This window comes from Lithobates pipiens, unplaced genomic scaffold (genome assembly GCF_037356315.1).
Source record: "Lithobates pipiens isolate NorthernLeopardFrog02 unplaced genomic scaffold, aLitPip1_a1.2 Scaffold_23, whole genome shotgun sequence".
NCBI classification, from domain to species: domain Eukaryota; kingdom Metazoa; phylum Chordata; class Amphibia; order Anura; family Ranidae; genus Lithobates; species Lithobates pipiens.
This window is the reverse complement of record NW_027507785.1, coordinates 208369280-208382223: the sequence shown is the minus strand read 5'-3', so window position 1 is coordinate 208382223 and position 12944 is coordinate 208369280. Positions and strand designations below refer to the sequence as shown.

Here is a 12944-nt window from a genome sequence, read left to right as displayed (position 1 = left end):
TAACGCTGACCTTAACTGAGGCAAGTGAGGCCTGCAGTTCCTTGGACGTTGTTGTGGGGTCTTTTGTGACCTCTTGGATGAGTCGTCGCTGCGCTCTTGGGGTAATTTTGGGCGGCCGGCCACTCCTGGGAAGGTTCACCACTGTTCCATGTCTTCGCCATTTGTGGATAATGGCTCTCACTGTGGTTCGCTGGATTCCCAAAGCTTTGGAAATGGCTTTATAACCCTTTCCAGACTGATAGATCTCAATTACTTTCTTTCTCAATTGTTCCTGAATTTCTTTGGGTCTCGGCATGATGTGTAGCTTTTAAGGATCTTCTGGTGGACCTTACTGTGTCAAGCAGCTCCTATTTAAGTGATGCCTTGATTGTGAACAGGTGTGGCAATAATCAGGCCTGGGTGTGGCTAGAGAAATTGAACTCAGGTGTGGACAACCACAGTTATAGTATGTTTTAACAAGGGGGGCAATCACTTTTTCACACAGGGCCATGATGGTTTGGATTTTTTTTCACCTTTAATAATAAACACCTTCATTTACAAATTGCATTTTGTGTTTACTTGTGTTGTCCTTGACTATTGTTTAAATTGGTTTGATGTTCCGAAACACTTAAGTGTGACAAACATGCAAATGAACAGGAAATGAGGAAGGGGGCAAACACTTTTTCACACCACTGTATATATATATATATATATATATATATATATATATATATATATATATATATATATATGTATATACTACCACTTTACTTAGCTGAGTACCACTTTCCAGAGACGATAAGACCGTTAATAGTTGTGGGATGTCTGTGGAAGCACATCTTTCATGCAAGCTGATAAGAGTGGGATTCAGCAGCAGTTTTCAGCTGAGTGGATGAACCCCTGATAATTGTGCTTCTGGAAATCAGGTCACTCCTGTTAATAATTAATACACGTCTTTTTCTGGTTTTAAGATGATGCATATGAAAGTCACTCATGCCACAGGTTCACTTTATTGCCCCCTCTCCCCCAACAGCACATTTTCCATATGCTTTTGCTATCCTTCTGTTCTGATCAGCCACCAGGAGTAAGGTAAGAGATCCCTGTGTAAACTCAGCACTGGCTCACCAAACTGTTACATGAGATATTAGGAGTTGCATGTTCCTCTATACCCAGAAAATACTTTTTAAACTCCTGACTGCTAAATGCAGAGACAGGAGCATGTAAAAAATATGTACTGTACTTCTGGGGATGGGGTGTTAAAGCAAGCCATTTCCATTAACATTCATCAGCAGATTTGCTTTAAGAGCTTGGGACAAAAGGAGTTGGGCTGTCTATAAAATTTAGATGCTGGTTAGAAGACCAAAACATTGCATATGTTCTTTAGAACAATTATGGCTTTAATTGGCAAATGGAATTTTCAGAAATAAGTTAGTAACTGCCACCTACATGTTTCCCTTTAATAACTGATGTGGATATACCCCTGGTGAACCATACGTGTAATATGAATGCATCAGCAAACATAACTAATTTCTTATCATGGTTCTTGATTTTAATGCCATCTGTATTTCTTAACCTGTTTTTTTTTTTTTCAGATTTCTCCTCCTAGTGAGAATCTGATCATCAAAAACCCTAATAGACCATGGTGGGAAAGATACCAACCAGTCAGCTATAAAATCTGTACCCGCTCTGGAGATGAACAGCAATTTAGAGACATGGTCACCAGATGCAACGATGTGGGGGTATGAATTTCTATATTCTATTTGATTTTAAATGTGATGTTCTAAGCCCTTGTACACACGGTCTGACATTCCGACAACAAAATCCGTCGGCTTTTGTCCGACGGATTTTGTCCGAAACTGGTGTTGCCTACACACTGTTGGACAAAGTTGTCGGAAAATCCGATCATTTGTAACGTGATGACCAGGGGCGGACTAACCATTGGGCCACTCGGGCACTGCCCGAGGGCCCCGGGCCACTAGGGGGCCCAATCAGGGTTGCCAGCCTCAGTAAAACCAGCGACAGTATGTAAAAATCTGTGTTTTTTTACATCTGTCTCTGAAATGTCCCTTACCGACATCCTTTTGGACTAAAAATCCAGAGATTATAGCTGCCCCACCTCTCCAGTACCTTCTCAGCCAATAGAATGTCTGTGTATACTGTGTGTACATGTATGTGTATACTGTGTGTGTGTATACTGTGTGGCCCCATAATCTCCTATTGCCCGGGGGCCCCATGAGTTGTCAGTCCACCCCTGGTGATGACGTTATTTCGTTACGACGGGACTACGTTCAGGCTAGTATCCAATAGCTTTGGTCTAGGAATTTGATATGAGCATGCGTGGCACTTTGTCCGATCGTAATTCTCTACAAACGATCGGACAAAGTCCGATCGGATCATGTTGTCGGAAAGTTTTATAGCCCAGCTCTCAAACTTTGTTGGTCGGCATATTCCAACGAAAAAAGTCAGATGAAGCCCACACATGGTCGGATTATCCGACAACACGGTCCGATTGGACATTTTCCGTCGGAATGTCCGACCTTGTGTACAAGGGCTAAGGGGCAGAGTGGCAGACAACCAGGAACTCATTTTAGATTTAGATACATGCTGATGTGATTCCACCATTCAGTTTCCAACTGTTCTGAAACAAGCTCCACATCTAGCATATGCAAACACATCTTCAAGTTGAATGTAATGACTAGAAGGTGTGACTGTTGAAGAGTGTGACTGTTGTGTGACTGTTGAAGAGTAATCAGCACCTGTGCATGAAACATTGGCAATATTAAACATACACATTTAATGTTCTAGAGACAGTCAATTAAATAATCCAAATACTGGGCAAATGGAAGTAGCAATTATAAAGACCACAAGCCTTCCATTAGATTTGTCAGACTGTGTTTTCTAGTACATACTATCTCTTTGTTTCTACATTTATTTATTTCTTTTTGTAGGTTTATATCTATGCTGATGCTGTTATAAACCATATGTGTGGAGCTGGAGTTGGAAAAGGAAAATCATCTACTTGTGCCAGTCCATATGATACAATTAACAGGGAATTTCCAGGTGTACCTTACTCTAGTGCTGACTTTAATGATAAAAAGTGTAAAAGTCAGAGTGGTGGCGTTGAGAACTACAATGATGCTAATCAGGTAAAGTACAGTTTTACTTAACTACTTTGGGTCATCATTAGGGATATAATGGGATATAATGAGAACTATGAGTTTGGTTATTTTGTTCTTTCAGAGGAGAATTTTTAGATCACCCAACAGGAATAAGAAGCCAGTGGGAGATTTATCTGTTTCGTTCTGATTCGAATTTGTGACAAATTTTTAGATATTCAAGAATTCAGATGTATACGAATTTCTGAATCACAATAGGAACATATTAACACAAATCCAAAATAAACTATAACAAAACTAAATTTGGTTTGAACTAAAAAAAAAAGGAATTTGAAAACAAATTTAAATTTAAACATATTGCTGACCATTGCTGATTTCCTTCAAAAACTTTGTGCAAGTAAGTGTACCTACAAGAATTGATACTGCTTTGAAGCCAAATGGTATTCAAAGATTGACTTTGTTTAGATTTTTCTTCTAGAGAAGTGGAGGAGAAACCGCGCTGACAAAAAAAGTCGCTAGCAAAAATAGTCAGATATACTGTGCAATACAACTAAAACATAACATATGCAGCGCTAATAAGGATCAACATACATGTAAAGGTATTAAAAATACTCACATTAAGTTTGAGACAATAAGCATAATGAATCGATCCAAGGCAAACAAACCATGCATGGAGATAGTTCAAATCGTATACACGACAGGACAAGCATGGCAACGGCACATACATAAGCCCTTCATGTTTCGTCTCAACTGATGTCATCTGGGGCATGTACATGCCGTTAGTAGCCAAATTATATTTATATGTATCCAGCAGGGGAGGACTTAAAATGCATTGCCAATTACCCAATCGGTGGTCAAATGATGGTTGCTTAACCACTTCAATACCAGGCACTTATACACCTTCCTGCCCAGACGAATTTTGAGCTTTCAGCGCTGTCGCACTTTGAATGGCAATTGCGCGGGCATGCTACACCGTACTCAAGCTAAATTTTTATCATTTTGTTCCCACAAATAGAGCTTTCTTTTGGTGGTATTTGATCACTTCTGGGATTTTTATTTTCTGCTAAACAAATAAAAAAAGGCCGAAAATTTTGAAAAAAACATTTTTTTGTTTCAGTGATGGGCACTGATGGGCACTGACGGGGGCCGCAGTGACTGGCACTGATAAGGCGGCACTGATGGGCACCAATGATGTGGCATCAATGAAGTGGCACTGATAGGCGGCACTGAGAGTTGGCACTGATTTGTGACACAGATAGACACTGATAGGTGGCACAAATAGGCACTGATAGGTGGCACAGATTGTCATGGATAGGTGGCACAGATTGGCATGGATAGGTGGCACGGATTGGCATGGATGGGTGGCATGAATAGGTGGCATGGATGGGCATGGATAGGCGGCACGGATGGGCATCGATGGGCAATGATAGGCGGCATGGATGGGCACTGATAGGCAGCATGGATGGGCATGGATGGGCACTGATAGGCAGCATAGATGGGCACTGATAGGTGGCATGGATGGGCACTGATAGGCGGCATGGATGGGCATTGTAGTGTACAGTATTGTATAGGGATGGATGCCAATCAGTGCCAAACAATAATGCATGCCAATCAGTGATGCCCATTGTGGGCACTAATTGGCATCCATTATGGGCATTGATTGGCATCCATTGTGGGCACTGACTGGCATCCCTGGTGGTCTAGGGGGGCATACCTGTTGCTGGGCATACCTGGTGGTCTGGTGGCCTCCCTGGTAGTCCAGTGAGGGCATCCTCGGGGGGGGGGGGGGCTGTGCTGTTAATCGATCAGCACAGACCCCCCTGTCAGAGGAGCAGCCGATCGGCTCTCCTCTACTCGCGTCTGACAGACGCGAGTGAGGAAAAGCCGATCACCGGCTCTTCCTATTTACACTGTGATCAGCCGTGATTGGACACGGCTGATCACATGGTAAAGAGTCTCCGTCAGGGACTCTTTACCGAGATCGTAGTTGCGGTGTGTCAGACTGACACCCCGCAACAATGATTGCCGCAACTTAATATCCTGATCACGTCATATGACGTCCGGTCAGGATATTAAAACCACTTTGCCACTGTCATTTTGCTATATGGCGGGCGGCAAGTGGTTAAAGTGGATGTAAACCCTCACATATACCCAGTGAAGTGAACAGCTTCAGATGATACACAAGGATTAAACAAATCTCCCTACATAGATTTTACATGTATATCTGCTTTCCTCAGATTTATATACTGTTTAGAACATGGGTCTTCAAACTACGGCCCTCCAGTTGTTCAGGAACTACAATTCCCATCATGCCCAGCCATGTCTGTGAATGTCAGAGTTTTACAATGCCTCATGGGATGTGTAGTTTCGCAACAGCTGGAGGGCCGTAGTTTGAGGATCCCTGGTTTAGAAAGTTCAGATCGTGTTAGGAGATTTTCTCTTCCTGGTTAGCACTGCAGTGAAGCCTGGGCATAAAGCCAAGACAGCTGATTGGAGGAAAGGCACACACCCCCTCTCCTCATACTGTAGTTAGAGATTTTTAACTCTGTTGGTTGAATTGTTCAGCACTCTGCTAATCTATTTATAACATCCTCCCCTAGACAAGACTTGGGCTGCTTTTATCACATGTGACAGAGAATTTGTCAGAAGTATCGGGCTGATAACAGAAGAAAGGTGCAGGAGGCTGCTCCTGAAGAGAGATAAGAAAACACTGCAGATATATGTGCCCAGCTCAAATTTCATGAATCGGGTTTACATCCACTTTAAGGCCCCTTTCACATGGACGGCTGTTCTGCCGCAGTTAAAATCATATAATTTGTTCTGTGAAATTCAAGACTCCAGGCACTCCGATCAGCTGCATTTGTACAGTGTGATTACATGCGGTTGCATTTAGCTGCGGTAGTAATTCCCATAGCAACCCTTTTTTTTGGGTCCCTTGAATCTACCCATGACGCATTTCAGTCCTCTGCATTTCAAACCATCTATTTCCATATATATCTTTTTTTTTCTCACGCTGCTATTCGCAGGTGAAATAGTACACTGCGATTACCTGCGGTTATGTGCAGATAGCTGCACTAAATCGCTCCTGGACACAGTCAGTTCTATTTTTTCTATCCGCACCAAACCGCATGTAACTAACTCGCAGCTAAATGCAGTGTGCAGCTAAAAGCACAATTCTATTTGCCTGTGTGAAAGGGGCCTTAGAAGCCAGGCCTCGATATGGTAATAAATTAGCTAATATAAACCAGGACATGATGCTCCTGCTCTCTGTCACATCTGACTGATTCGTTACCAAGCCTCAATTTCATATTAAATGGCCACCAATGCGCTCCAAACATTGCTTTAAAAAACAGACATGGACGTTACTAAAATTCAAACCTCAGTTTGGAGCCGCTTGCAATCGGGGCTCAAAAACTAATTTTTAAAAATAAGATGATCGGCCAGCTAAAAGCTAAGACTCATAAAGATAATAAGTCATTAGCGCAAGTATGAAAGTTCCCACTGCACATATGACTGAGCAGTAGGCAGCGCTTGCAAATATATATATAAATCGTTCACCATTTCCAAAAAAAGTGTGTTAAAAATGATATTGAATTGTCATTATAAAAACATTATTTTGTATATCAAATTAAATATTAATACAATTAAAAACAATGCAAGTGATAATAAAGAAAATTATTAAAAAAATAGTAATGAAAAAAATAATAATGAATAGTAAAAACTCAGTGATAAAGAACCTGAACTTTAAAAAATAAGTAAAAAATAAAATTAAAAAGCCAAAGCCCTCTGCTGGATAAAATAAAAATAGTTATGAATGGGAAACCACAGAAATGGAAAATCAGGCATTGTTGACAAAAGCATTAAAGTGTTTGTACCCCCCCCCCCCCAAAAAAAAAAAAGATAATTTTTTTTATCTTGTTACCTTAAAGCATGCATAACAGCACAGTGCTGTGTAACTTGGTTCTTTCTATCACCTTAAATACCTGGCTGATCCTGCCTGGTTTTGCCCCCTGCCCCCTGTACACTGATGATGGTTCATCATGGCTGGCCCAGACACCGTGGTCAGTTTACGTGCCTCCGTCATCCGTAGCTTTTTTGGATTTATTTTTTTTCAGCACAGACACTAGGATAGATAATGTCAGCTAACAGAGGGGATAGTATCTTTGTAATACAGTGGCTTAACAATCATTTTAATATCCTATTCCACATTCATACCATGGAGACTACAGGATTGTAGTTCATGAATCCATTTGGTCTCCAATCTGGGGACCCCCCTCTTTAACCAATTCAATACAGGGCACTTATACCCCCTTCCGGCCCAGACCAATTTCTTTTTAAGCTTTCAGTGCTCTCACACTTTGAATGCCAATTACTCAGTCATGCAAAACTGTACCCAAACAAAATTTGTATTATTTTTTTTCACACAAGTAGAGCTTTCTTTTGGTGGTAGTTAACCACCACTGGGTTTTTTTATTTTTTCCCACATAAGTGAACAAAGAGCGAACATTTTGAAAAAAAAAACACTTTTTTTTACTTTCTATGATAAAACTTTGCAAATAAGTCATACAGTGGTGTGAAAAAGTGTTTGCCCCCTTCCTCATTTCCTGTTCCTTTGCATGTTTGTCAGACTTAAGTGTTTCGGAACATCAAACCAATTTAAACAATAGTCAAGGACAACACAAGTAAACACAAAATGCAATTTGTAAATGAAGGTGTTTATTATTAAAGGTGAAAAAAAATCCACACCATCATGGCCCTGTGTGAAAAAGTGATTGCCCCCTAAACCTAATAACTGGTTGGGCCACCCTTAGCAGCAACAACTGCAACCAAGCGTTTGCGATAACGTGCAATGAGGCTTTTACAGCGTCCTGGAGGAATTTTGGCCCACTCATCTTTGCAGAATTGTCCTAATTCAGTTACATTAGAGGGTTTTCGAGCATGAACGGCCTTTTTAAGGTCATACCACAACATCTCAATAGGATTCAGGTCAGGACTTTGGCTAGGCCACTCCAAAGTCTTCATTTTGTTTTTCTTCAGCCATTCGGTGGTGGACTTGCTGGTGTGTTTAGGATCATTGTCCTGCTGCAGAACCCAAGTTCGTTTCAGCTTGAGTACACGAACAGATGGTCGGACATTCTCCTTCAGGATCTCTTGGTAGACAGCAGAATTCATAGTTCCTTTTATCACGGCAAGTCTTCCAGGTCCTGAAGCAGCAAAACAGCCCCAGACCATCACACTACCACCACCATATTTTACTGTTGGTATAATGTTCTTTTTATGAAATGCAGTGTTCCTTCTACGCCAGATATACTTGGACACACACCTTCCAAAGAGTTCCACTTTGTCTCATCGGTCCACAGAATGTTGTCCCAAAAGTCTTGGGGATCATCAAGATGTGTTGTGGAGAAATTGAGACGAGCTTTGATGTTCTTTTTGCTCAGCAGTGGTTTTCTCCTTGGAACTCTGCCATGCAGGCCATTTTTGCCCAGTCTTTTCCTGATGGTGGAGGCATGAACGCTGACCTTAACTGAGGCAAGTGAGGCCTGCAGTTCCTTGGACGTTGTTGTGGGGTCTTTTGTGACCTCTTGGATGAGTCGTCGCTGCGCTCTTGGGGTAATTTTGGGCGGGCGGCCACTCCTGGGAAGGTTCACCACTGTTCCATGTCTTCGCCATTTGTGGATAATGGCTCTCACTGTGGTTCGCTGGATTCCCAAAGCTTTGGAAATGGCTTTATAACCCTTTCCAGACTGATAGATCTCAATTACTTTCTTTCTCAATTGTTCCTGAATTTCTTTGGGTCTCGGCATGATGTGTAGCTTATAAGGATCTTCTGGTGGACCTTACTGTGTCAAGCAGCTCCTATTTAAGTGATGCCTTGATTGTGAACAGGTGTGGCAATAATCAGGCCTGGGTGTGGCTAGAGAAATTGAACTCAGGTGTGGACAACCACAGTTATAGTATGTTTTAACAAGGGGGGCAATCACTTTTTCACACAGGGCCATGATGGTTTGGATTTTTTTTCACCTTTAATGATAAACACCTTCATTTACAAATTGCATTTTGTGTTTACTTGTGTTGTCCTTGACTATTGTTTAAATTGGTTTAATGTTCCGAAACACTTAAGTGTGACAAACATGCAAAGGAACAGGAAATGAGGAAGGGGGCAAACACTTTTTCACACCACTGTATGTTCATAAATTTGGGCCACAATTTTTATTGCTACATATATTTGGTAAAAATAACCTAAATACGTGTATATTATTTGGTCTGTGTGAAAGTTATAGAGTCTACAATGGGGGTCTCAAACTGGTTGCCTTCCAGCTGTTGCGAAACTACAAGCCCCATGATGCATTGCAAGGCTGACAGTTACAAGCATGACTCCCACAGGCAGAGGCATGATGGGACTTTTAGCTTTGCAATAGCTGGAGGGCCGCAAGTTTGAGACCCCTGGTCTACAAGCTATGGTGCCAATCATTGAAAATTGATCACACCTGATGGTACTGATGGCCTATCTCATTTCTTGAGGCCCTGAAATATCAAAAAAGTACAAATACTTCCCAAATGACCCCTTTTTGAAAAGTAGACAAGGTATTTAGTAAGAGGCATGGCAAGTTTTTAAGTTGTAATTTTTTTCCAACTATTTCTGGGGAAAATTAAAAAAAAAAAATGTTGTTTACACAATTGTCATAATAACAAGTTATTTCTCACACACAGCATATGCATACTTGCAATTATACCAAAAATACATTCTGCTACTTCTTCCAAGTATGGCGATACCACTTGTGTGTGACTTTTTCACAGCCCGGTCGCATAGAGTGGTCCAACATGCAGGCAGCACCATAAGGCATCCTAGGAGCATAAATTACACATCTAATTTCCTAGCAACCTATTTGACAGGAAAACTCTTCACCCAAGATCAGTCACAACTCAGAGCATTATGAAAGCAAGAAGATTTATTTCAGATGTACCGGTGCAAATGGTTTGTGCTTTACATGCCGAGAAGAAAAGCAGAAAACACACACACACACACACACGCACACATTCCCTTATATAGCAAACTTGTGGTTTTCCGGCCTTAAGCAGTTAGCAACCACTTTATTACTAAAAACAAGTTAAAGCCACGTGTCCTTAGAAACTATTTTAAAAATCAGTCTTCATTTTAGATGCAATAGTCACACAATAAACAATAAAACTTTTCTAACATTTCCTCCTCTTGTGTGGCCATTTTAGCTAAAAACATTTCGATGGTAGTCCCTGTGTTTTATGCACTTTAGGACTGCATGTCATTAAGTTGAGCTTCAATGTCCCCACAGGTCTCCTCAGAGGCAGGAAGGCATACATTGTGACTGTGGTTTCAATCAATTTTTGTGAAAGGCCTCAAGTATGTTTAGGCGGCACAGTAGTGTAATGGTTAGCACTCTCACCTAGCAGTAAAAAGGGTCACTGGTTCAAATCCCAACCATGACACTACCTGCCTGTAGTTTGCATGTTCTCCTTGTGCCTGTGTAGGTTTCCTCTGGGTATTCCAGTTTCCTCCCACACTCCAAAGACATGCAGGTAGCTTAATTGGCTTCTGTCCAAAATTGGTCTTACTACATGAATGGGGACCTTGGATTGTGGGCTCCTTGAGTGTAGGGACCGATGTGAGTGTGCAATGTACAGGGATTGGGGCAATTGTAGACACTCACTCAGGATGGACTGGTGTCTTTATTCAACCTTACTAACTATGTATCTATGAATACAGGGAATGTAGCAATATCCACAAGTCACCAAATGGCTAAAGCCACAACAAAAGATATCAAACCTGATGTGATAGGTCCAAGTCCAGTCCATTTCCCAAACCAACCTTCAAGCCAGTCTGGGAATGGATCATTGATGCCTGAAGTTTCTACCAGTTCATTCAATAGAGCTATTAGTCCTTCCAGAGCTCTGGTTACGGTCCCTCCAGGAACTGTATTGTTGGGAATAAAAGTACAGCATGGACTACCAAACATTTTTGCAAACCCCTCTTCATACCCCTCAGCTAGGATCATGTTTAAAGTCATTTTATTTTGCCATGCCATTAGTGACATGGGGGCTAATTGTTCAGCTAAGCCTTTTATTGCATCTCTAGTGTAATTCACAAATCACTGTTGGTTATAATAAATGTAATTAATCCAGTCAACATTTTTATTTACAGTAACCCACCAGAAAAACAGAGACTTGAACCCCACTCCCACTTGGTTCCTGGTCTTAAAATCATTCGGCTCCCCCTGTGCAACTCCGATCTCGTCTATGTATACCTGGAAGTCAAATGATCCTTTAGGGGAGGTGTCCCTTTGGTATCGTCTGTGATTTTTGCTCCATGGGTGCTCTGACAGGATTCTCAGGGGCATAGCGAGCTGTAACATAGCGCAGTCCCCTTGGGCATTGGCTGGGATCCTAGCTCGCAGCTTCTTATCCCCGCACATCCACCAGACATCAGCTCTTTGAATGTCATGTTCAACTCAATCACCTTTGCTCTTGTTAATCCTCTCCATACATTAATCATCTGGGAATGACCTCAAGTCTATCCTGCTCTCATTCCCTGGGAGTGCAAAACAAGTATAGTTACCAGGATACGCTGTGAGGTATCTGAGATCTCTGCACCTGGGGGAACAACAAATTCAATGTGTGACAGCAGGGGCGTACCTAGAGCATTTGGCACCCGGGGCGGATCCTATATCTGGCACCCCCCCCCCCCACCATAAAATGTAAAAACACCCACCGTGTCCCCTGCATACCTCTGCATCCTTCAATATCTTTTTGTCACTACTGTGTACCCCTCCTCTCCACAACTGCACCTCTGGACCCCTTTAAATTACACAGCACCCTGCACCTCTGGACCCCTTTACATTACACAGGACCTTGCACCTAAGGACCCCTTTACATTACACAGCAGCCTACACCTCTGGACCCCTTTACATTACACAGCAGCCTACACCTCTGGACCCCTTTACATTACACAGCAGCCTGCACCTCTGGACCCCTTTACATTACACAGAAGCCTGCACCTCTGGACCCCTTTACATTACACAGCAGCCTGCACCTCTGGACCCCTTTACATTACACAGCTCTTGTACCTCTGGACCCCTTTACATAACATAGCACCCTGAACCTCCTGACCCCTTTACATTACACAGCGCCCTGCACCTTTGGACCCCTTTACATTACACAGCACCCTGTACCTCTGGACCCCTTTACATTACACAGGACCTTGCACCTAAGGACCTCTTTACATTACACAGCAGCCTGCACCTCTGGACCCCTTTACATTACACAGCTCTTGTACCTCTGGACCCCTTTACATAACATAGCACCCTGAACCTCCTGACCCCTTTACATTACGCAGCCCTGGCACCTATGGATCTCTTTACATTACACAGCACCCTGAACCTCTGGACCCCTTTACATTACACAGCCCTTGTACCTCTGGACCCCTTTACATTACACAGCACCCTGCACCTCTTCACCCCTTTACATTACACAGCCCCTCACAGCTCTGGACCCTCTGCATGTTACACAGATCCCCTACAGTGCAGACCCCCCTCCCTACCATACAGACCCCCATCTACAGTGTAGACCCCCCTACAATACAGAATCCTCCCCTACAATGCAGACCCTCCTACAGTACAGACCCCTCCACCCTATAGCGCAGACCCCCCCCCTACAGTGCAGACCCTCCTACAGTACAGACCCCTCCCCCTACAGCGCAGACCCCCTACAGTACAGACTCCCCCCCTACAGTGCAGGACCCCTTCTACAGTGCAGGACCCCCCTACAGTGCAGGACCCCTACAGTGCAGACCCCCTACAGTGCAGGACCCCCCTA

The 12944-nt window shown here is 42.7% G+C and overlaps 1 protein-coding gene across 1 annotated transcript in view; it reads left to right on the top strand.

Annotated features, from left to right (window-relative positions):
- Positions 1 to 12944, top strand: part of LOC143928126 (pancreatic alpha-amylase-like) — a 241401-nt gene that overhangs the window by 36864 nt on the left and 191593 nt on the right. The window contains exons 2-3 of the mRNA XM_077452788.1: positions 1572 to 1718; positions 2928 to 3125. Of these exons, the coding sequence (XP_077308914.1) occupies positions 1572 to 1718; positions 2928 to 3125 (345 nt within the window). The remainder of the gene's footprint in view (positions 1 to 1571; positions 1719 to 2927; positions 3126 to 12944) is intronic.